At 36.5% G+C, this 22,715-nt stretch overlaps 1 protein-coding gene across 1 annotated transcript in view; it reads left to right on the forward strand.

Annotated features, from left to right (window-relative positions):
- HEATR5A (HEAT repeat containing 5A) overlaps positions 1 to 22,715 on the forward strand; it is a 56,863-nt gene that overhangs the window by 20,067 nt on the left and 14,081 nt on the right. Inside the window, exons 14-28 of the mRNA XM_066322139.1 lie at positions 147 to 256; positions 4,411 to 4,574; positions 4,690 to 4,865; positions 6,125 to 6,230; positions 8,505 to 8,695; positions 9,110 to 9,269; positions 10,366 to 10,555; positions 11,593 to 11,762; positions 14,971 to 14,997; positions 16,844 to 16,982; positions 17,806 to 17,985; positions 18,789 to 19,028; positions 19,731 to 19,912; positions 21,250 to 21,318; positions 21,747 to 21,926. Coding sequence (XP_066178236.1) covers positions 147 to 256; positions 4,411 to 4,574; positions 4,690 to 4,865; positions 6,125 to 6,230; positions 8,505 to 8,695; positions 9,110 to 9,269; positions 10,366 to 10,555; positions 11,593 to 11,762; positions 14,971 to 14,997; positions 16,844 to 16,982; positions 17,806 to 17,985; positions 18,789 to 19,028; positions 19,731 to 19,912; positions 21,250 to 21,318; positions 21,747 to 21,926 — 2,284 coding nt within the window. The remainder of the gene's footprint in view (positions 1 to 146; positions 257 to 4,410; positions 4,575 to 4,689; positions 4,866 to 6,124; positions 6,231 to 8,504; positions 8,696 to 9,109; positions 9,270 to 10,365; positions 10,556 to 11,592; positions 11,763 to 14,970; positions 14,998 to 16,843; positions 16,983 to 17,805; positions 17,986 to 18,788; positions 19,029 to 19,730; positions 19,913 to 21,249; positions 21,319 to 21,746; positions 21,927 to 22,715) is intronic.

Consider the following 22,715-nt stretch of genomic DNA (forward strand, 5'->3'; position numbering starts at 1 on the left):
CCTTTTGTTATTAATTATGGAAATCAAAATGTACTTCCAATATATATATATATATTAAAAGCATTCAGTAGTGTGGTACAAATTAAACAGGGTGTTACATAAAACTGCATGTCCCTACTATCTCTGATGTGCTTTTTTATTTTTAGGCTTTCTTCAATATACAAATCCTATGGAAATTCCTTAAAAACACCCTCAACAGTTTACAGACAGAAACTTTATGAATTACTTGCAGTGTTGCCCCCAAAGGCCTATGAAGGTATGTGTTTCCATACAAGGAGAAATCCATTAAAAATACTGTGAGCTCATTTTTAAGTTTTTGTCCAACATGTATTCAGCCAGCAAAAGTTAGTTCCACCTTTTCTAAAAAACAAATTTTATTCCCTCTGTTGAAGTTTGATGAATTGTAGCAAATTGTAGCAAACTGGGGTTTTGAAAACTAGTAGTGTTCCTGGGTTTTTTCTCCTTCTAATACCAATATAGACCTCTGTTATAAATAGACACTTTTGCTCTATTTTTGGTTAAAATTTGAAATCAGACAGCGTTTGAATTTCAAACTAGACGAAAAATTTCTTTTCTTTGATGTCTGTTTTATTTTTCCATTAAATCCTAATTCCCAAAGGTGTAACTTCAGCTTTAACTAATTGCTTATAGACCATTGAAACAATTCAAGTTAATTGATTCAACTGAGCATATATTACAGATACATTAATCCAATCCTGTGCAGATTTTGGATAAAAGGTTTGTATTTAAAGAACAATTTCAACAAAATCTGGAGATTGACTTACTTTTTATAACAAAAAGAATCTAGGCCTCTGACCCATTAAATATACACTGTAGTAGGGTGGGTCTTTCAGCTAAAATATTTAATATCTTTGTTGTCTTTAAATCATTTGCTGTACAATAGGTTATGGACTGCAGTGAGGATCCACAGTGGTTTTGTCAGCTCTAAAGAGAAATTCTTCAGGACAGAAACAATATGGAGCAACCATGCTCTGAATTAGCTGTGTCCTCTATCTTGGAGGGAATCCTTATTCAAATAATCTGCTCCATCTAGTGGTAACTGCTGAGAGAACTGGGACCAATCCCTGACCTGTGCCTTAGGCCGTTGTCACATTACAAGTCTGTATATAGTGTAGCACAGCATATAATACTCGTTTGTGAGTGAAAATTACACCTTCACCCCTGAGAGCAAGTTACTCCTTTTGTTCTTGTATTACAGCAGTGCCATGGTACAGGATACAAATATTTGGGCTTGGCTGGGTTTGGCAGTTTCTTGGTGTGCTTGGGATTTTTGAAATTGAGAATTTCAAAATTGAAATTCAACCTCATTGAAAATACACAGGTTTTTACCTGCACAATGTACCTCTTGTGAGAGAGCAGCCTAGCTGAGGATGCTGCATTCTAGTCCAATAAATAAAGAAAAAAACTTGAAAAGTTTGTTATAAATACGTGAGCACCCTGCTGAAGTCTTGAAAATAGCCTTAGAATTAAACCAGGTGTCCACTTGTATAATTCAGCAGTATGAGAGTGTGGAAGGAATGCCAAAGCATGCATTTGCCAGAACTTTCTTTTCTAAATCTTAACATATAGGTATGCATCATTTCAAAATGCAATGAAAAGTTTCTAAGGTAGAACTTGAAACAAATACCATTCTCTGCATATTATTTCCAGTGTGATGGCTTAATGCAGAAACTGTGTCTCTGCAAATACCGAGAATTTTAAAAATAAATTGTTTGGGGAAACAACATTGCTATGGAACTCAGGGTGATTTTTGCAATGTCTAATTTTAGTCATTATAAATAGGAACAATATTAAGACTATTCTTGTGTTGCACAGCAGGTCTTATTTTAGATGGCTCAGAGTGACACACTGGTTGAAAAGCTTTCACCAGTTCGTGGTTTAATTTCTTTTTAATTTGTTTTCTTCAGCCCAGGTAGTTAGCCAGGTGATAGAAATCTGTAAGTTGTTTCTTTTTGAGAAAATGGATGATGGAGACATTTACCAGGAGTTGTAACTCAAGCTTTTTGTAAATAATTTGTAAATAATGTGCAAAACTGTTATTTTTTTAGTACAAGAGTACTAAAGAAACCAGAACAAAGAGGAACAAAACAAAATAGCCAGGAAAATAAACAGTTGAAAACAGACTATTCATATACCCAAGCTTCTTTGTCAATGCATGCCTTTAGATTTCTGAGGCCTGAGATATTATGACTGTTTAGGCTTTGCCTGGTCCTTTCCTGCTCACTTTCTGCCTCTTTGATGTTTCTTTTACTGCTTTCTGTCATCACTGAAAATCACATCTGCTCAAACAGCAGAATTTTACAAAGTTTTACTGTGAGTGTTCATGAATCCTAATTGGCACTTTGCCTTATTTCAGCAGTGACAGATATGAGAAGAACATGTTGGGTAAACTTGAACATCAGTGAAATGCATTTAACAGGTTTTAGTTGCTGTCTTCCATTCTGTATGAATGGATAAGACTTGTAATTTATCTGATCCAAAGTATGAGCTTGTTAAGCCAAGGAAAGCATGTCAAAAATGACAAATTGTATTTGTGATCATTTTCATGTGTCATTAATTTTGGGTTATAATGTCCTCATGTGTTCAAGGCCAAACCTTTATTTCTTGTGAGTTAATATAAAAAGTTTTATATTGTCCAAATGGAAAATTTCACCAAAATAATTTCAGTAGCTTGAATTCTGTTAGATTTCCTGATGTTTTCTGTTGTCTGTAATTAATATGTTTTGTCAGACAACTCATTAGTGTTCTTTTCTTCAGCTTTTTATGCTTGTTATGTTCCACTGTTTAGACCATAAAATTGAATACAGGCATTCACTTCTCTTTCTTAATAGGATGAGATGAATAGCTAAAATGCTGAAACAGCATTCTGGCTTAAAATTTTGAACTGCTTTACATTGGGGTAATATTGTTTGAAGTGCTGAGGGTTGCCAACTGTCTGGGATTAAAATAAACCTTTATTTGGGTAAAAAAAATGCTGGCTATCTCCGTGAAATTTTCTTTCAAAAGCTGTTTTTTTTTTATAGGAAGGAGATTTTTAAAAGAAATGTTTGACATGATGAGTAATAATGAAAGAACAGTTTCTAGTTGTTAACTATCATAGTTTTTTTTAAAGGCTTAATTTCTATTCCTTTCACACATTATTCATGCACCTTGCAATGTATTTGATAGTGCAAACATTTTGCATTTAGATTTGAGTGAAGTATTTTGGAAAAATTACATACTTGCTTAATTAGGGGGCAGGCAAAGCAACAGATGCCTGCAGGGGAGACAGGCTTCTAGGGCCAGGAGAAAACCAACTTCTCAGAATAGATTCTGTTTAGTAGTAGCTGGTTGAAGATGCCAGCTCTAACTGTGCTAATAATTCTGTTTGTGCTCATGAGGTGCTGAAAACTTTGTTGTCTCACTTTTTGAAACTTCCATGAGTTGAAAAATTATGAGCAAGTTCAGTGCAAACGTGTAATTGTGTGATCAGCTAACAACAAAAGTGAATGCAAGGAATTGGATATGTGGTGTTAAACACCCATCTCTCCCCACTTCTTAGTGCTGATAATTCACAATTCATGAGGACTTGACTTTTCAGTCTTAATGCTCTGGAGGTAAATTCTTATGTAACATTTGTATAAAGACTGAGTGCTTTCTTTAAGATCAGTTCTGGAGTGTTTTTCAACACAGTTACAAACCAGTCCTTTCTCATCACATGTGATTTCAACTGGAAATGTTCTCTCACTACCAAGGCTATTTTAGTGACCTAAATAGTCTGACTCAAAGTGCTCAGTGTTGTTGTTTTTGTGTTATGTACAACCTTGTCAGAAACATTATGTACAAAAATATTTGGAGGTTTTAACTACCAGTGAAGTTTATCATAATGTAACCTACAATAAACTCCTCCTGCTTTGGTTTTTGCATGCCAACTCCTAAAATAGGGGACTGCATTCATCAGCTTTTGCTTATTTATTGAACTTAGGGATGTTTTAAATGACTTTCTGCTTGCCAAGCTCAAGTATTCCGTTGTGATTACATAATACATTCCACAGTATTAATTTTCAGGAAATAGAAGAAAATATGGCTGTGTTCATAACTGCCATTTCCCCTCTACTTTAGGAGTAAATATAACTAATTTACTGGCATATCAGTTGTATAGTAGTATGCCTTCTGTAAAGAAAAAAGTCTATTTTTCAGCTTCTAGATTGCTGTGTGTGCTTAACTTGATTATGTCAGGTGATGCTCTGGTTTCCCCTCTAACAGAGAGTCTTCTCTAATTAACTATTTGGAGATTAAAGAGAAATGTTACATGGATGTTACTATTTCAATATAAATCTATTTCTCTCAAAGTTGCTTGTGGCAAGTAACTAACCAATAGTTTTGGATATTTTTTTCTTTCATTTGAAGGGAACTTCAGTGCTGTCCTAAAAGAGTTAGTGACTGACTTGACTGTCTCAGATGGCCAGATTGATGCCTCTGCATTCTTGCTTCCATCTCTTTGTCATGAGAACGATCTCCTTTTACTGGGTCCCTTACTGCAGGAGACTGACCACCGATTTATTGAAGAGCAGGTACTTTTTGTTGTATTATAAAGGTTTTTTGTGTTTTCATACAGTTGTAGTTATTGAGGCCTGTGCTCATTTAGACTTGGTAAAAAATATGGCTTTCACTTTTTTCTTCTTACAGCTCCTTTTAGGTAACAGCATAGCTGGTGGCAGCCTGGAGTATGACCCTTACTCAATTTATGAGAAATTTGCCAAAGGAGATTCAGTTCCTAAACCACTACCTCCTGCATTATCTGTTGTCTGTGCAGCAACTCGACTTTTTGGAGTTATGTTTTCCCACATAACAGAATCTCACAGGTAAAGCAGTAACTGTAACTGCTGGGGAATTTAGGAGATGTTGTAACATGGTCACAGTGTTTGACATTGAATGCAGAAGAAATCAATTCAGAAAAAATAATGAATTGCCTAAATGGAGTCTGTAAACCATCTGAATAGTTTAATTCAGACCACCAAATTATTGGACTTTTCTCTTTTAAGTTACTGGCAACAAAATGGCCTATCCAGTGAGAGGTTACTGTCATAGCCAATCTGTGGACCCAGAAAAATAATGTTTTGCTTTGATAGCCACATCAAAATGGAAGCTATTTTGAGAGAAACATTACACAATTTTTGTGGTGCTTAATACAGAACACATTCTTTATAAAAAGTGTATAGGGAGAAGCAAGAGTGCATGTCTCAACACAGTTCTGTCAAGGTACAAAGAGATCAAGAGCTTCTCTTGGGTTTTTGTCACTCACTGCATACATGGCATTTTTATTTGTTTCATATTTATAACCATGCTGATTGCTAAGGCATAAAATCCCTAAAGATTTTTCATGCAGTTGCTGCTTCTGTGTTCTTTTTTGTGGTAATATTTTTGAATGCACCTTTAGAGCAGGTGAATTATTTTAAAATTAAATAGCTTTATATTTTCAAAGCCGATCAAGTTAGACCTTGATCATTAGATCATAATCATTGTAGCTGGTGATGGTTTTATAGTTTTCTGTGTGGGATGAATGTTTAGTCTTGATGAGTTCTGAGTCTTGATGTTTTCACAGCTTTGAATGCTTGGGGTTTAGTGTAGGTTCCAGGCAGCTGTTTGTATACGAGAATGTCTGCCAATAAAATTGCTAAATGATTTATTTATTTGTTTTTCTGACCTGTCTTCACTTCTTTATTCCATCCTCATTGACTGCTTTTATTGTGGATTTTTTTCCTTTGTTGATTTTTTATTTTTTTTTGCCCCATCTGTCACCAGCTTGTTGTTTGGTTGGTTTTAGTTCCTTTTAATGTCTGTTCAATGTTACTTAGATCTAAGTGATTTTCTGTGAATACATCTAAGGAAACAAATGTAAAAAAATTCATCTTCATAGATGGAAGTTCATATTCTAATATGGAATACACAAACTTTTTTTGTAGTAGATGGGGATGCCAGTTGAAGGAAAATGCTCAAAAGTTAGTTATTCTACCACTGATTTTATATATGGATTTTTTTACGGGTTTTAAAATGAAATTTAAAACCTTGATTTATTTCCTTATTTTTCAATTATATGGTTTCTTTTCTGATTTTGTTTAAGGCTGCAGGTGTTAGAACAATTGTTGAATTCCATAAAGCAAACAAAAGGATCTCGACAACAAATAGTGCAACTACATGTTGTGTCAGCCTTTTCTACTTCCTTAAAGGTAAATCTGCTCTCTCTCTTTCTCTCCTTTGTTTCCTCTCTTTTGTTTCTCTTTCTTTCTGTTACTAAACCATCTCTTGGTTCAAACAGATCAATTGCTGTGGTTTAAACCCAGCCACACAGCCACTCACTCACTCCTTCCACATGGGAATGGGGGAAAGAATTGCAAGAATAAAAGTGAGAAAACTCCAGGGTTGAGGTAAAGACGGTTCAATAGGGAAAGCAAAAGCCACGCTCACAAGCAAATCTAAACAAGGAATTAATTTCCTACTTGCCATCAGCAGGCAGGTTTTCAGCTGTTTCCTGGAAAAGAGGGCTCTATCATTCCTGACAGTCACTTGGGAAGACAAAAAACATCACTCCAAACATTGCCTTGCCTCCTCCCAGCTTTGTATGCTGAGCATGATTCCGTGTTAAAGGAGGAGCTGCTGTCTGAGCGTTCTCACACTGTTCAAGGAGTCACACACAGACCACCAAAGGCTTTTAACTGCTGGGACAGGAGTCCCTTTGCAGTGGGCAGCCCCAGTGAGCAGACAGGGGTCCCCTTTGTCTCCTCATTGTCACACTCACTCTCTGGTGTGCTTCCTCCTTCTTCCAGCTTGACCCTGCATTTCTCATAGCAGAGTGTCTGCCATCAGATCTATAAAGCCAAGTTATTTAACAGAGTTATCCAGCAGCAGTTCAGCTCAAGCTGGGTGCCTGTGGAGAAGTACTCAGAACAAAAATTCCTAGGCAATTATACCCTGATGATTTATGCACCTACCCTTCATATGCTCTTTACGTGCCTTGCACATGTCTCTGGGTCCAGTGGTGATTTTTGGTAAGCAGCCTTCTAATATGTTATTGGGTTCTTCCCCTCTGTCTTTGCAGGTAGGTGGTTCTTGAGGAATTGCAGCTTCTGCTGTCCTAATCTTCTGGTTTTCATTTCTGATGCATCTGCTCTCTGGCAGAGCACAGAAAACTAAGAAAGCCCTAGACTTAGGTTAGCCATTACCTAGCAACAATTAAAACATCAGCGTGTTATCAATGTTCTTGTACTAAAGACAAAACACAGCATTGTACCAGCTACTAGGAAAACTACTCAGAAAATTCTCTCCATTGCAGATGAAAACATCTCTAGATACAAGTTCAGAGCTGTGGGCCCATGGCTTTATCTAAACCAGCTACTCATGCTGAGCCAGTAAAGCTAGGCAAACAACACCCTAAACCACTGAGTATTTCACCTCTATGTAACTCATTCTACTTAGACTTATTTATGCTAACAATTACCTTTTGCCAGCCATGTGGTCCCTTGGGGTCAGCTCTCCCAGCTGTGTTTCTTCCCAATTCCTTGTGCACCCCCACTGCCCTCACTGCTGGGGTGGCACAAGAAGCAGGAAAGGCCTTAGCTCTGTGTAAGCAATAACAAAACATCTCAGTATTGTCAGCCCTGTGTTCAGCACAAATCCAAAACATGGCACCGTGCTAGCTGTTGTGAAGAAAATTATCTCTACTCCAGTCCAAACCAGCACAGTACACAGAAATTTTTGTTTGGATTAACAATCAAGGTGATAAGTCTTATTTTCTATGGTAATACATCGCTTTGTGATGTCATAGCTTTTATGAGTGTGAATGAATCACTGTTTAATTTTTCCCCTTTTTTAATATTAGTTTTAGAGAACCCTGTTCTAGTATACTCTAGTGTACTAGCATACATACTAGTGTCATTCAAATACGAGTGATAGAAAATCCTGTTTATATCATTTCTCTTTGTCACTGTCTTTTGTATTTCTTACTGTAAAAATAAAAAGTAACAGTTGGTAAAATAAAATTATCTCATAATTAGCTGCTATTTGTTCATTTTACCTGATTCATTTTACCTGGTTCATTTTACCTTCTATTTGTATTTTCCTCTTCATGTGCAATTTTCATTCTTCTCTTCTTAGGCAGATGTTTTGGACTGAGACTTTTTTTTTCTGTTACTCTGTTCTCACTGGTTTTCTTCTTGATATTATTTCCTAAATTTTATGCTAATCTGATGGTTTATCTGGTTCTACTGCAATCTATTGAGTATTCCTTAAAATAGAATGTTGATGCTGTAACATTGTGCTGCGATGTACAGTTATGTAGTGTTAGACATGTAACTCTCATAACAGCAAATTGAAAGTGAGGACTTCCTCACACAAGGGGAAAAAGAAGATCAGAATCCTTCTGGAGGTCTTGTATTTTTTGCATGACTGACAGAAAAGCACACTCTCATTACCAGCTGTTTGATATCTTTGATGTCTGTTTTTAGCACTTGGCTAACTGCAAGGGAAGTTTAGGTTCAGAAGAAGTCAGAAGATCTGCCCTGCTGTTGGTAATGGGTGCCTTGGAAAGCAATAATTCACTTCTAAGATGTGCTGCTGCAGAGTGTTTGGCCAGGTTGGCACAGGTGGTTTGTGACAGTGCCTTCACTGCTGGATTAGCACAAGTCAGTTTTGACAAGTAAGTTCACAATAAGCATGAAAAGATACTGCTTGAGTTCATAGAACTGTTTGAGAAATCTGCCTGACACCTGTCATGATAACTTTTAAAAGCTGGTTTAATTCATGAATTTGATGTTACTTCAGAAATTAACAGGGAAATTGCCTGAGTTCTGCAAGTATTTCTTAGTGTGAGCATGTGGGCTTTTAAATGAATTGAATTGGCTGCTGTTCTAGCAACATCATTTAAGCATATCTAAAAAATTTTTTGTGCCTTCTTCAGATAAAGACAATATATGAACTAAGAATTTGGGGAATATAATAGTGTCTGATAAAATTCTTTGCTGATTACAAAATGGAAGTTTCATTTGTAGATGTGCTTATTACATAGTAAGAGTCTTGGTGATTAAACTAACAGCTTTCTTTCAATTAATAGGCTAAAATCTGCTAGGGATGTGGTATCAAGAACAGGTCATTCTTTGGCTCTGGGATGTCTGTATAGGTACCTAGGAGGAATAGGTTCTACTCAGCACCTGAATGCATGTGTTGGAATCCTTTATACTTTGTCTCAGGACAGTACTTCTCCTGATGTACAGGTACTTGTCACTTATATAAAAATGTTACGTTACAAATTAACTCAATTGTATTCTGGAGTTTGAGGTTCTTTTGCTTGTAAGAATGACACTTCACAACCTTGTAGGCATGCCTCATCAGTAATGGCTGGAGCAGCAAAGGCAGTTTAGAAGACAGCCCCTGCTCAAAATCCACCTTCAACAACTCTGATAGCAAGAAATATGATGAGATGTGGGAGGTTCTTATTCAATGATCTGCAAGACTGATAAAAATCTCTTCAAAAACAGTATCGATGTTTTAGGGATTGATTCATTTCACATTCACCTGTATCTTGACTTTGACTAGATAGTACCCAGGGTTTTTTTGGTTATGAGGGGATTTTTTTTTTGTTTGTGTCAGTTTTTGGTTTTTTTACAGTGTTAACCTCACAGCACATTTTGTTGAAGGATCATATAGTAAAAAGGACTTTATAGCCTGAATGCTGTAGAACTTGGTGGATATACATCCTTGAGTAAGACAAGAAATTTGGAAGACTAATATTATTTCTGTGGCTAAAACTGTAATCTGTTAGAATAGCTTTAAGAGACATTGAGTGTATTAAAAGTATTTGTCTAAATATCAATTAAAGAATGTTTAAAGCTCTTTGCACAAAGAGGAGCTCTTTGTTAACATGAAACAGACGTGGCTGTTGGTACAAAGTAACTGTGACTACAACAATAAGTTATTTCAGAAACAAATATTTTTTAAACAATTCTGTTCTTGCACAAGAAACTGTAAGAAATTTTTTAAATAATAGAATATAATAAAGGAATAATAATCACTGTCAGATTAATTGACTATTACATTAAATTTTTTGTAGATTAACAATGACAGATTTTAAATGGTTGTTTCATTGCACAACATACAATTCCTTGTAAGATATTCAAAATGGCTTACTCAACATCAGATTCATCAAGTTGCTTTGTATAACCTCTCTGTTTGTTCCTTTGGAACCTAAAAGTGCAACTCCTGTTACACTTCATCACTAAATTTGACTTTTAACTATCAAAATTTTAAAAGGTCTTATGTATATCGTGTATCTCACGCAGAGATGACATTGCTGCTTCTCTTATTTTCCAGGCATGGGCACTACACTCCCTGTCACTAATAGTAGATCTGGCTGGGCCCTTGTACCACGTGCATGTGGAGCCAACCTTATCCCTTGTTCTCATGTTGCTGTTGAGTGTGCCTCCAGCTTACACTGAAGTTCATCAAAGCCTTGGCCGCTGTTTAAATACACTCATTACCACTCTGGGCCCTGAGCTGCAAGGTACAGACCAGACAAATGTGTCAACTCTGTTTGCTGTGGCAGCCAAATCGCTAAACATTGAACCTGTGTGATTGCAATTGTAACAATTAAAAAGATCTGAGTTTCTTTGAAGAGTTATAAGATAGTATTTCATAGACCATGGCTTTATTCAATCAAGATGACACGACTGCTACTTTTCCAAAAAGAGCATCTGACAAAATTTCCTGTGTTTGAACTGGCTCTCTGAGCTTTGCCTTGGCCTAGAATTTCTAATGTGAATTTTATGTTTCACATTTCTTACTGTTGTGGTTTGAAAACAAACCAAGTGAGAGGTTCTAAGTCAGAAATACAATTTAATGAGAAGGAAAATAAAATAAAATAAATGCAACAATACAAAAAGAAAAACTACTGACAGAGTCAGAATACAACCTGATCAGGGTGATGGAAGCAGCCCAGGTGAGGTGGTCTTCCTGAAACAGTGATCCCATAGAAAGGTCTGGTAGCTCCAGTCCTCTGGGAACCCAGCAGGTGAGGGCTGCTTCTACTGTCCCAAATCCCAGCTTATCTCCAGGTGAGAATGCTTGGCTCCTCCCCCTGGGGCAGAGCATCTCCCAATGGGATGATGAGTCATCCAGGAGCTCCTTGATGGCCCATTAAAGAGAGATAACACCAGGAGGGAGTTATCTGTGAGTCATGCACAAGGCATTGATGGGCCATTAACCCAAGATGGTGATAGAATACATCCTAAACTACAACCCAGGACACTTACATTCTAACATCGTATAATTTTAACATGAGAACAGAAGGTGTTCATAATTCAAGAGTTAGGCGCCCGTCTATGTCTTAGTTATGATGCAGACATTTAAAATTTGCATCTTAATCACCAGAGAGCAATGTGATCACTACTCTTAAATATCAAAGTATAGCAGAGATACAAGGATCATCCTTTAGGAGGATGAATGTTATGGCTGGCTTGGGAAAAAGACAGGTTATCACGTTTATTAAAAATAAATAAACGTTTTAAAAACAAAAAATAACCCTCTTTATTCTCAATATAGGCAGCAGTACAGCAGTGTCAGCCTTAAGAACTTCCTGCCTTTTGGGCTGTGCAGTGATGCAGGATAATCCTGACTGCCTTGTTCAAGCTCAAGCCATCTCTTGCCTTCAGCAGCTTCACATGTTTGCTCCTCGACACGTCAATTTGTCCAACCTTGTAAGCTGCCTCTGTGTGAGTATAGATTTACTAGTTTATATATTTCCATGTGTTTTAAAATTTGTCTGTGTTTTTCATAAACACTTAAAAAATGCAGGTGTTTCTTTAAGCAGAGAAAAACTGATCATTGTGTAGGCGTGAGGTGTTTCAAATTCTCTTACAGGCAAGTATTCTCTATATTTTCATGGTTTTTTTCCTGTTTCTGCTTCCCCTTTACAAGATGAGCACATACTTGGCCTTCTGAACTTGCAAGTGCATTCTGCTGTTCTTGTTAAGGCCAGTTGGATATACCATTTATTACAGTACAGATATACCATTTATTACAACTTTTTGCAGGATTTTTTCCTAGGTGGTTTATGTTGGCCAGTTTGTTTTTTTTCCCTCTGCTGCTTTTTATGCCTTGGTTGAAGGATTGATTTAAAAAAATTGTGTGTACTAATTACTGGGAATTGTTTTGTTTAATTTTGTTTTTTCATGATGCTGAAAAATTGTAGATTTCTCTGTTTTGTGATTTCTGTAGCATTAATGGTTCAGTGTACTGACATCTTGGCAGTCAGTATAAAAATTTCTAACACATAAGCTATAGTTAAATCAGGTCTTTGGAAGAAATAAAACTTTTTCAGCCCTATTTGACCAGAGGTGGAGGAGTTTATTGGGTGTGGTTTGTTTTGTTCTGTGTTCTTTTCACCCAGAATCTCTCAGTCTTTTAATAGCTGCTGTTCTGAAGTACTTAGTTCTATTAAAAATAAACCAAAAACAAAACAAGATAATTTTCTAGTAGCTATTAGCCTTGGTGGATTTGGGGGGCTTGCTGCAGGGATGGGGGGTTGGTTGGAGGTTTTTGAGGGGGTTGTTTTGTTGGGTTTTTTTTAATACTGTCATGTCTCACTGTCAGTCAGAGAGAAACAAAAATCCACAGACAATCCACAATCCAAGTGTGGTTGGATTTTGTTTTCATCTCATCTATTTCAACACAGTTGTTATTCACATCTTCCATTGGGTAGCACTTGTGTGTCAATAATAAATATATATAAATTTTGTTTAAGGTTTTAAACATTTTCTTTATTTAGTTTGACTAGAAACATGATTGTGAGAGCTAGGAAAAACTGAAGAAGGTTTTTCTGCCCCACACTGTGGTACAAATGGATATTCTAGTTACAGAAGAGCTCAAATTAATCTGAAGTGTTGTTTTAACGTACACTAACAATTAGTTTTTGTTTGTTGGGTGAGACATAGTTTTTCTTACATTGATAAAATCACAACAAACCATGTCAGTCAGTCTCTTGCTTGGAGGGTGTGGCAGCATTTGGGACCATTTGAAAATCCATTTGAAAATACAGTCTGCTTCTTTCTCTCTAATAATATCAAATACCTCCTAATAAAGAGGATGTCATGACAAAGTTGTCTTGTCTATATAATATTACTGCTTTTTTCTGTTTTTACAAGTTGTCTCAAAGTACTTCATGTAGCAGTTTATGAACTTCATAATACTAAATTAGTCAGTTAAGAAGCAGGGGTAATGTTTGAGTGTGTGTGTTCACGCATCTGAGTGTGCTCCCCTCTATCCCAGAAGTGACTCTAGGCTTCCTGGGAGAGGAGTCCACCCAGGCAGTGGCATCACATGGGATGACCTTTTCTCATTCTCATGAGCTTGTACAAATAAGGCTAAATGTTGCTGGCATTGACAGTACAGCAATGTCAGCGTGTCTCTGAAGAATGTCATAAAAAAGGGGTTTTGAGTGTGTGTGCTTTGCAAGTCTGTGAGAAGATAATTGCACAAGCAGCATTCTGCATTTGTAAAACCTGACATCCATCCGTGTAGTTTCCACCCACTAAATCACCATCTCATTAGGGAAGCAGAATAAGTTATTGCATCTGAAATCTGCACTTCACTGTGCAGTTTACTTGCAAGGTAACCCTCAGCTAGTTATTCTTCATGAGTTTAAATGTCTGCAGTTTGGAGAACAAGGTGTGACAGTCCTCCTTTGCCTTGCATTTTGAAGCCTTATGGGGAAGTAGCATGCAAAAGCTAAGCCCTAGATCATGGATATCCACCATTGCATTCTTTATTTAGGAAAAAAACAGGAGATGCAAAGGATCTGCAGTCAGATGAGTGATCTTTTCCCCCTCCGTTCATAGAAACATGACTTCACTCAAAATCTTGAAAACAAATGTGCAAGCAAGTTTTTTTTTTTTACTTTTTCAAGTAGCATTTGAACCAATGCCCCTCTCCACCCTCTTCCCCCAAGGATTCTGTTAAATGTTTGTGTCTTGAAACTTGCCTTTTTAAAATTCTTATTCTCCTGCCATTCCCCCTCACTTCCTGTTCACCTCCTCTTTTGCCTCCCTCTGCTCTCTCATAACTCTTCCTCTCCTCCCTCTTTATTTCTTTTTTTTCCATCCTTAGCATGCTAACACAATTTCTTGCCCAGGCAGCTGCAGGCTGCCTCCTCCACCTGTCTTCCCAGCCCCTAGAACATGAGATAGTTCAGGTCTCCAGTGAATTTAAACAATTCAGGTTATAACTGTGCTAGCACCAGTAAAACATGCCTAACACAGGCAATGGACACACTGCTTCAACTGCTTCAATGTCTCATGTTTTGTGGGCTTGGTATGGTTTGGTTTGGGTTTTTTTATATTGTGTCCATGTGCTTGTCATTATCTAGCTTCCCTTCTTCAGCTTCTGAGAGTGTTCCCTGTTTGTCAGTTGGATTTTTCATGGAGCTTCTAACAATAATGCACACTTGTCCTGCTATTTGAATTCTTGGCTCCAGCAGAATACAAATAGTTTGCTTTTAATCATGTCTAAATTGAGCTCTAAAACTAACTTAGGTGAGAACACACTTCTAAAGAGCTTATCTGTGTAAGCTTATAGTGTAGTACTCCTCAAACAGTGAGTGCCAGTTTTCACATCTAGGATACTAACAATAAGATCAATACAGAAACACAATAAGTGTACAGTGTTAATAACTATGCTGTGCTGTTTTTGTCGTGGTACTGTTAAAGTATTAATTTTAGGGGCAGTTGGATTGGAATTTAAGTGTGTTCAACATGAAAAATAAGAGAAATGAACTAAGCAAATTAGGCTTTTGGTATGTTTGAGATAAGATTCTGGATTTTATTATATGCTGAACTTACATGTTACAGTCTCCATGTGTGGTTGATATCACTGTGATATCTATTTTGGTTTTGTCATGACTGCTTGTCGTTTGTTTTTGTGCAGGAAATCTTGTTGGATAATTCTGTGTTGGTAGGTCCCTGTGCCTTGTTAATCCTAAACTTTTGCAGTTTGCAGTGGTGTTTTTGTTTCATCTTTTATCTTTCTTTTTAACCATTTTAATGTAATTTCTTTTAGCATGTCAAGTGATATTTTTATTGTCATCCTAACCAGAGCCTTCCTAACTTTCTGCAGATGGCAGGAATACATTTCATTTATGTGCTTGGTGAGGGATAATTTTGTTTTTAATGTATAAAGTACAGAAAGGGAACTGTTTGTACATTTAAGTTTTAATGTGATGCTTGCATTTTGTGTCTGCCATTTTTTCCTATCCCCTGCTTAGAACGTGGGAGAATGAGAGAGATAAAAAATGTGCATCTTGGGTTATTTTGGCAGCCTCAATTGGGCCCTTTGTTTTTTCCCTATTAAAAATGAGCACGGAATTTTTGCATGTCCAACTTGAAGTAGAATGTGTAGCCTGCTTGCATAAATGTTGCATTAAAAGTCACACTTGTTTCTGAAGTTGCAATTAAAGTACCTTGCACATATACCTAGTGGGCCAGGTTGTTTTCCTTGTAGGAGAATTATGCAGAGGGTTTATCTTTTTGTGTATAATTATGTAATTCTCAGTACTGTGGATCCATGTGCATGCATAGAAATTCCAAAGATAAAGCTTAGTTTTGTTAATCTAACAAAGCTACAATTCTTTATTGCTTATTCTGTTTGTCCTTAAGTTGCTTTCTTTAAGTATATGTTAACTAATATATATTAGTCATTTTGACTAATATATATTGGCCTGTTGCTAACAAATGAGGAGCAGAGCCTAACACAAGGTTTTCCTGCAGCAGACACTCAGCTCTGTCTATTTTAAGGATGATAACATCTTAGGGTACACAACTGCTTAGTTGTGGAGAACAATTTTTTTAGTGATAACCTAAACTTAATTTAGAAGCAGATGCATAGATATTTATGTAGCCATCTTGCCTCACCACACAGCTAGTTTATCATATCTCTAGGATTCCCTTCAGGATTGTCTTAAAATTGAAAGAAGCAAAAAAAAAAAAAATCAGAAATCTCCACTCCAACAAAAACCCTTGAGGCTGTGTCTTGGGTTTTTTAAGTGCTCTTCCCTTTTACAGTAATAGTGGATCTATGATCATGTATTTTCCAGTAAAATAACCCCCACACTGGCCTGTTGGGGTTAAAATATGATGGTACTGTGAACTTTTTTGCTAGAGGCTGCTCAGGAGAGCTGTCCTGTCTCAGTGTCATACATTCACCAGTAACTCTCACCCTTTCTCTCGACTTCTCTAAAACATAATTTGTTGTAAACTGAGTATATAATTTTTTTCCAGTGAAACTGCAGCAGTGTTCTCTTTACCCTTTCTTACAAACTTCCTTTCATGCATGGAGTTCTGTTTTACTAAAGCCTGTTTGACTCTCTCACCCTTGGCTTCACTAACATTTCTCTAGTTACATCTGATGATGACTTGTACTGAGTTTTCAAGCCCATTGTGTGCATATACCCAGTAGTGAAAGAGTTAGTTGTTCTTTGAGACAATTCACCTGGCATTGAAGTTAATGATGGGTTTTTTTACAATATTGGTTGAGAGGTGGATTCAGCCCCAAACCAATATTGTAAATTGCCTTTGGAGAGAAAATGCTGAAAGTACTGATAAGTTTTGTAAAATTGATTACAGGACTTGAAAAAACATTTCATTTGGGGGTTAAAAAAAGGTGAGCAAAAAGAGCATCAATTACATGTTCACTGACTTGACAGATTTGCCATAATTGCAAGTGTTCAGAAAATACCAGCCTTACTGAGGTATTGCCACAGAGCTTTGTGAGCCATCTTACTGTGTCTTCTTGCATGTTTCAGATGAATCTCTGTAGCTCATATTTATCACTGAGACGGGCAGTTGTAGCCTGCTTACGTCAGATTGTGCAAAGAGAAGCTGCTGAAGTGTCAGAATATGCTGTTGCACTAGTGAAAGAGAGCAAAGAAGATTTTTCTCCAGGTAATGTGCTGAAGTTTTGAGATCAAAGAGCTTGACATGTTGACAGTGAATTTTAAACACACTTTGCTGTGGGTGGGAAACGTTTTCTACCTCAGTTGTCTATATAGTACCAAATTAGGATAAAATGAAGAAAATGAAGAAATGCAAGGAGAGTTTCAGGGAGATCTAAGCCTATCTAGTATTAACTTTTTGCTAAAAGGCCTGAGAGTGAGAACTAGTTCATCCTCATGTGCATTTCTGTGAGTGAGTGAGTGGTGTTAAAAATTTATTTCACTTCAGCTTTCAATTCAAGCTCATTTGGAAGTTTTCAGAAAAGAGGGGCTATAGCCATTTCTAAAAACTACTGATATAAAATTTGTAATATTAGTCAAATAAAATTTGTCATATTAATTTACCAAATTATTTCCATATGTTTGGTTTTGTGCTTTTTTGGAGAATAGTTTAAACTTCCATTTCAAGCTAAAACACTGCCTTAGAATTATCTTACAAAGTAAGGTAAGTGAAACAACCTTTTTCAGGAACTAGATGCTTTGGTAATGGTGATGCTGTGGTAATGGTTATGCTGTGAAAATCAGAGTAGAATTTTGCTGGGGTAGCTTTCTTCCTGTTGTTACTATGTTTCTGTAAAAGCTTAACATTTGTTTTGTATTCATAAGTTAACTGTAGCATTAAAGTGAAAAATGTAATTGTTTCCAAAATATTTCAGGGCTAGTAAGGTCTTATTCACAAGCTACCCTGTGTTCAACCTTCAGTGGGGTTTCTGTCATCATTATTTCAGTTTTGTGATGTACAGTACTCAGCTCACAGATTTTGTTCTTAGCAGATGTGAACATCAGAGAAATAGGCCTGGAGGGGGCATTGCTGGGCTTGCTGGACAAAGAATTGGATCCAAGATTGTGCCAAGACATCAAAGAGACTCTGACTCATATGCTTACTTCAATGGCAGTTGAGAAGCTCTCTTTCTGGCTGAAGCTTTGTAAAGATGTTCTTGCTGCCTCTGCTGGTAAGTCTTAATACACTGCAGTTGAGAACAAAATCAAAATAAGGCCTGCAGCAGTCACTGTGTCACCGAGGGAAAGTGTTGCTTTGAATGTTTGCCATTTATGAAGTGTGTAATCATCATTCATACTGAAAGACTGGATCCTTTAACTTCCTTCCTTCAGAGGAATTTGCCTTCCTCTCTTCTGATGGCCTCTTCCCATTGAACAAGTTCTTGTAAACATCTTAGGATGTCTTGCCTGTTCATATTCTTGTTGATTTATACACCTAATGTTAATTCGTTTCCATATCAGGAATGGAAATAGAGAAGAGGTTTGAGCTTGTGGATTCTGTGCAGTTACCTGCAAGAAAAGTATTCTGAGCAGTTCTTCTATTAGTAATAGAACTGGTGCAGTCCTGTTATATCATAATGGAACTCCTGAGCACACAGAATCAATTACTGTGCTGAATATTGGCAGGGATGAAGGAAATTCTTTTACCTGCAGTGCAGGAGGAAAACTTCTTGCATTTAGACTTTGATTTGGAACAGTACTACCTTCTAATGCACCACATTTATTTTAAAAGGGTTTTTTTCTTTTGCTTCTTTCACTGCAGTTCTTTAATTATTTTTGTGGTATTTGATCTTGTCTTCCAGCAAGTAATATCAAACAAATGTTGACAGTTTCATTATATTTGAATTCTAGCATTTACTTCAAGATATTTAAGGGAGTCATCATGAATTTGAGGCTAAGGTAGACTAGACTTCAGTTACAGTAAGAAAGAATATTGTATTATGTTTGATTTTTCCCCTCTGTGTCCTAAATCCAGATTTCAATACAGTAGCAACAATAGATACCACTCAAGAAGAGGAAACTGTTAAAGGGGATGATGTATCTGTATTAACATCTGACAGTGACGACAGGTTCCATCCTTTCCGAAATCCTCGATGGTCCACCAGAGTTTTTGCTGCAGAGTGTGTTTGTAAAATCATCAGCCAGTGTGAAAATGCAGGCAGTGCACATTTTGACATAACTTTGGCTCAGGAAAGAAAACAACGTGATTCAAGAGGTATGTGTTAAGCACCGGAAGAATTTAATAGAATGCAAACTATGCTTAAAATAAGTATTAGCTCTTTGTATCTTAATGAAATTCATCATAAATTTGTTGTTTGTAATCACATTGCTCTGACTGGAAGCCTGTAATCTTTAAGGTGTAAAGGAATTCTTATTTGTTGAAAGAATGGCATGTTACTGCAGCATTTACACTCAGTTTCCTGGTTGTAGTACCGTGGTGTATGTGTAGGAAGGTGTTGTTTCTGTATAAGCACTGCCAGTCACAAGTGATAGCTGGCATCAGCCTACAGCATCACAGTTTGGTGTCTGGGAGTATGACTTTAAAAAAGGCCATGTTTTTCCTTTCCATAATTTGCATAATTACCAATGCCATTTTTCAGTACCTCTCTGTGTTTCTGTGGAGGTGTTTTCCTCAACACTCTTTGAGAAAATCTGTTTCATACATGAAGATATTTATACTTTCTTCTGAGTACTTTTTTTCCCCCTACATTTAAATGGAGAGCAGACTAGATCAGCTAACATAAGGTAGCCAAGTAAAATTGATCTATGTGTAAGCTGCCCGAATTGAATCCTTGATGGGTAGTAAGGTAAAATGTAAAATACGCATTTTGAAAACATTTGGAACAGTCCCATAAAACACATTAGATCTGAATTGAAATCTAATAGACTATTTTCTTTTTTTAATTTCTGTTTTCAGATGACTTTTTGGTGTTGCATTTAGCTGACTTGGTCCGTATGGCTTTTATGGCTGCCACAGATCACAGTGACCAGCTTCGTCTTTCCGGGCTCCAGATGTTGCAGATCATTGTTCGGAAGTTTGCCGCTGTTCCAGAGCCAGAGTTTCCAGGTCATGTAATCCTGGAGCAATATCAAGCCAATGTAAGCACCATTGATAATGACTTAGAAAAGTTTAGAGCAACTTAAAGTCAGTTCTAAAAGAAATTTGCATTCACAGCGTGTAGGTAACAATACTTTGTTACTAAAGTATTGTTAATTTATTTGGAGTTAACTTCCTTAGAAACAACAGAGTGTTAAGCCTCATATAGCTTCAATTTCTAGCAGGCACTGAATAGAGCAGATCATTTTCTCTCACAGAATTGGAGAGACACTGAAGACATCTTGACCTACTTTGATCTTGCTTTTGCTATTGTAATTCTATTTTTTTGGCACTCCTTTGTGGGAAGGAAGTGCCTTGGTCTAATCTGAAGCTATCAAGGAAAAAAACAAACCATCTGTCCTTGCTGTCCAAAACCATCAAACAGGTCACAAGTAAAGCTAATAATTTTCCTTTTAAGCTTCAGTACCTTTAAAGTATTTCTGCTAATAGTGTACAGATCTCATCAGCTGTTTCATGTAAGTTTAAGAGTTGTGAAACTTAAAAAATCAAGTCTACATTTTCTGATTTTTTTCCTTAAAAATATAATAATCCAGAAAAAGATAGATATAAATTTTCTGAACTTAAGTAATGACTTCCTAAAATCTTGTTCAGAAATTCCATACAATGAAATCTCAGCTTTAGAGGGTCTTAAGAAATTGTCATTAATAGCCATTAAAAAAAAAATTCCTTCTCACTTATTTCACACACATTTATTGTAGTACTTGCTCTTTGGGATGTAAGTGTAGTACATCAAACTTGAATGTGAGTTTTCAAATATGTGCTAAAGCAGCTAGGGAATCTTTTATTAGTGAAATGGTTTTCAGCAGTGTGAGTAGGTAAAACCTCTGCAGCCTGGTAACTCCGTGTTTGTGTGTTCTTTATTAGGTAAGTGGGGTTTGTGTTCTCTCCTTTTTTCACTTTCCAAAGTTGACCACATTCAGGTGGCTGTTTTCTTACATCTGTATTCTTTCAGAGTAAGGAAATGTCACTCACTAGGTGTCTTGTGTTTCATGGGTCAGAACATTGCTTTTTCTTTGGTGGGCTCCTCATCAAGTCAAGCATTCAGGAAGGAAGACATTGCTGTTTCTGTTTTAGACTGCAAAAAATAGAGTCAAGTCTGAAGACCCCTCTCAAAGAGAACGATGTCTTCAGTGTAAGCAAAACAATAAAATATGACTGCAAATGTTTGTCTGCTCTTTAATCTCACTGAATCAGTCTGTGAAAAAATGACAAAGGAACTATGCTTTATAAAGGAAAACTGTAACAAAGTCTGATGATGAAAAGTGAGCCTTTAGTCGATTGTTCACTATGTATTAAATGTTGTATAACTTCTCTTTAGGTTGGAGCAGCACTTAGGCCTGCCTTTGCTCCTGAAACTCCTCCTGATGTCACAGCAAAAGCATGTCAGGCAAGTGTTGAAAGTCACAAGTCTCTTAGGTAATAGACCCTCTGAAATATTTTTTTTTGCTTGATATGCAACACAAGAAAAAGGAAAGAAATCCTCTAACTTTAAACCCTCCGTTCACAAAAATAACGTCACATTTGTTACCTCTATATTGTGACAACTCAAAGAGTTTTAAAGTCACTTTAAAGTCTTTTGACAAACTTTGTTGCAGTTGATATTTTGGCCATTATTTGTGACACCCCACTAATGTTTTGGTTTTCACTGCTTAAGTATGTACTAAACTAGGATGTCATTTAACATTTGCTGTTGTCTGAGAGTAACTGTATCTCGGTAGAAATGAAATCTGGCTTTCCTAATTTTACAGATGGAAAAAAAGAGTATCCAGTGGTGTTTTTCTCTTGTTCCTCACTGTTTCTGTTTCACAACACTAGGTGTGCAGTGCCTGGATAGCAAGTGGTGTGGTGAGTGATCTCAATGACCTTCGAAGGGTTCACCAGTTGCTTGTGTCCTCTTTGCTCAAAGTGCAGGCTGGAAAAGAAGCACAAAACCAACAGTATAATGAAAGCACCTCAACTATGGAAGTACTAGCTGTCCTTAAGGCTTGGGCAGAGGTTAGTATATCAGCTCTACAATGTTAGTCTTGATATCAGGTACGTGAGTTAGAACCTTTCAGACAGAATTTTCAGGAATTTTTAACATTCTTCTTCAAATAGAAGGTGCTGACCCTTTGCTTTGCTACCTCTAAAAGTACATGAACTTTGTGAACTTGACAAAAGCACTGCTGATTAAACTGGCTTTATTATAGTATTCATTAGGAAGCATGTATCATGCTAAAAAATATGAATTCCTTAATATATTTGACTAGTTCAATATTTATCTGAAATTTTATAAGTGGTTATGGTGATGGTCCACTCCATGTGCTCTTTTAAATAGGTGTTAATTGGTGTTTTATATTTTAGAAATAAATCTCTTAAATTAATATTGTCAGTTCAGTACTGCTTTAGTTAAATTAAAATCACCGAATGAGAAATGAATACTTGTTTTAATATGTGTCAATGCAAGGTTAAATATTTAAAAGTCAAAAATGTGAACCATGTACACCACCTCCAAAAGATGTGGCCAAGATAACGGCCTTGGATAATGATGGTTGATAACCAAGATGGACATGTTATGAAGATGGATGATATTTCAGTGTATAACTGGGAAGGTACTTTGGAGGAAAAAGTAGGCAATAGTTTTTATGCAAACATTTGTAGAAAAATATACCAATGTTTCAAGTGCATATTTGAGAACAGATATTGACAAAATAGCAAAGCCCTTGGAGATAAGTTAGCAGGTGGGATTAAAAATTTTGAAAACATTCTTACATTGAGAGGTTTAAATAGATTGGTCTATCTAAT

Source organism: Sylvia atricapilla, chromosome 6, assembly GCF_009819655.1.
Source record: "Sylvia atricapilla isolate bSylAtr1 chromosome 6, bSylAtr1.pri, whole genome shotgun sequence".
NCBI lineage: Eukaryota > Metazoa > Chordata > Aves > Passeriformes > Sylviidae > Sylvia > Sylvia atricapilla.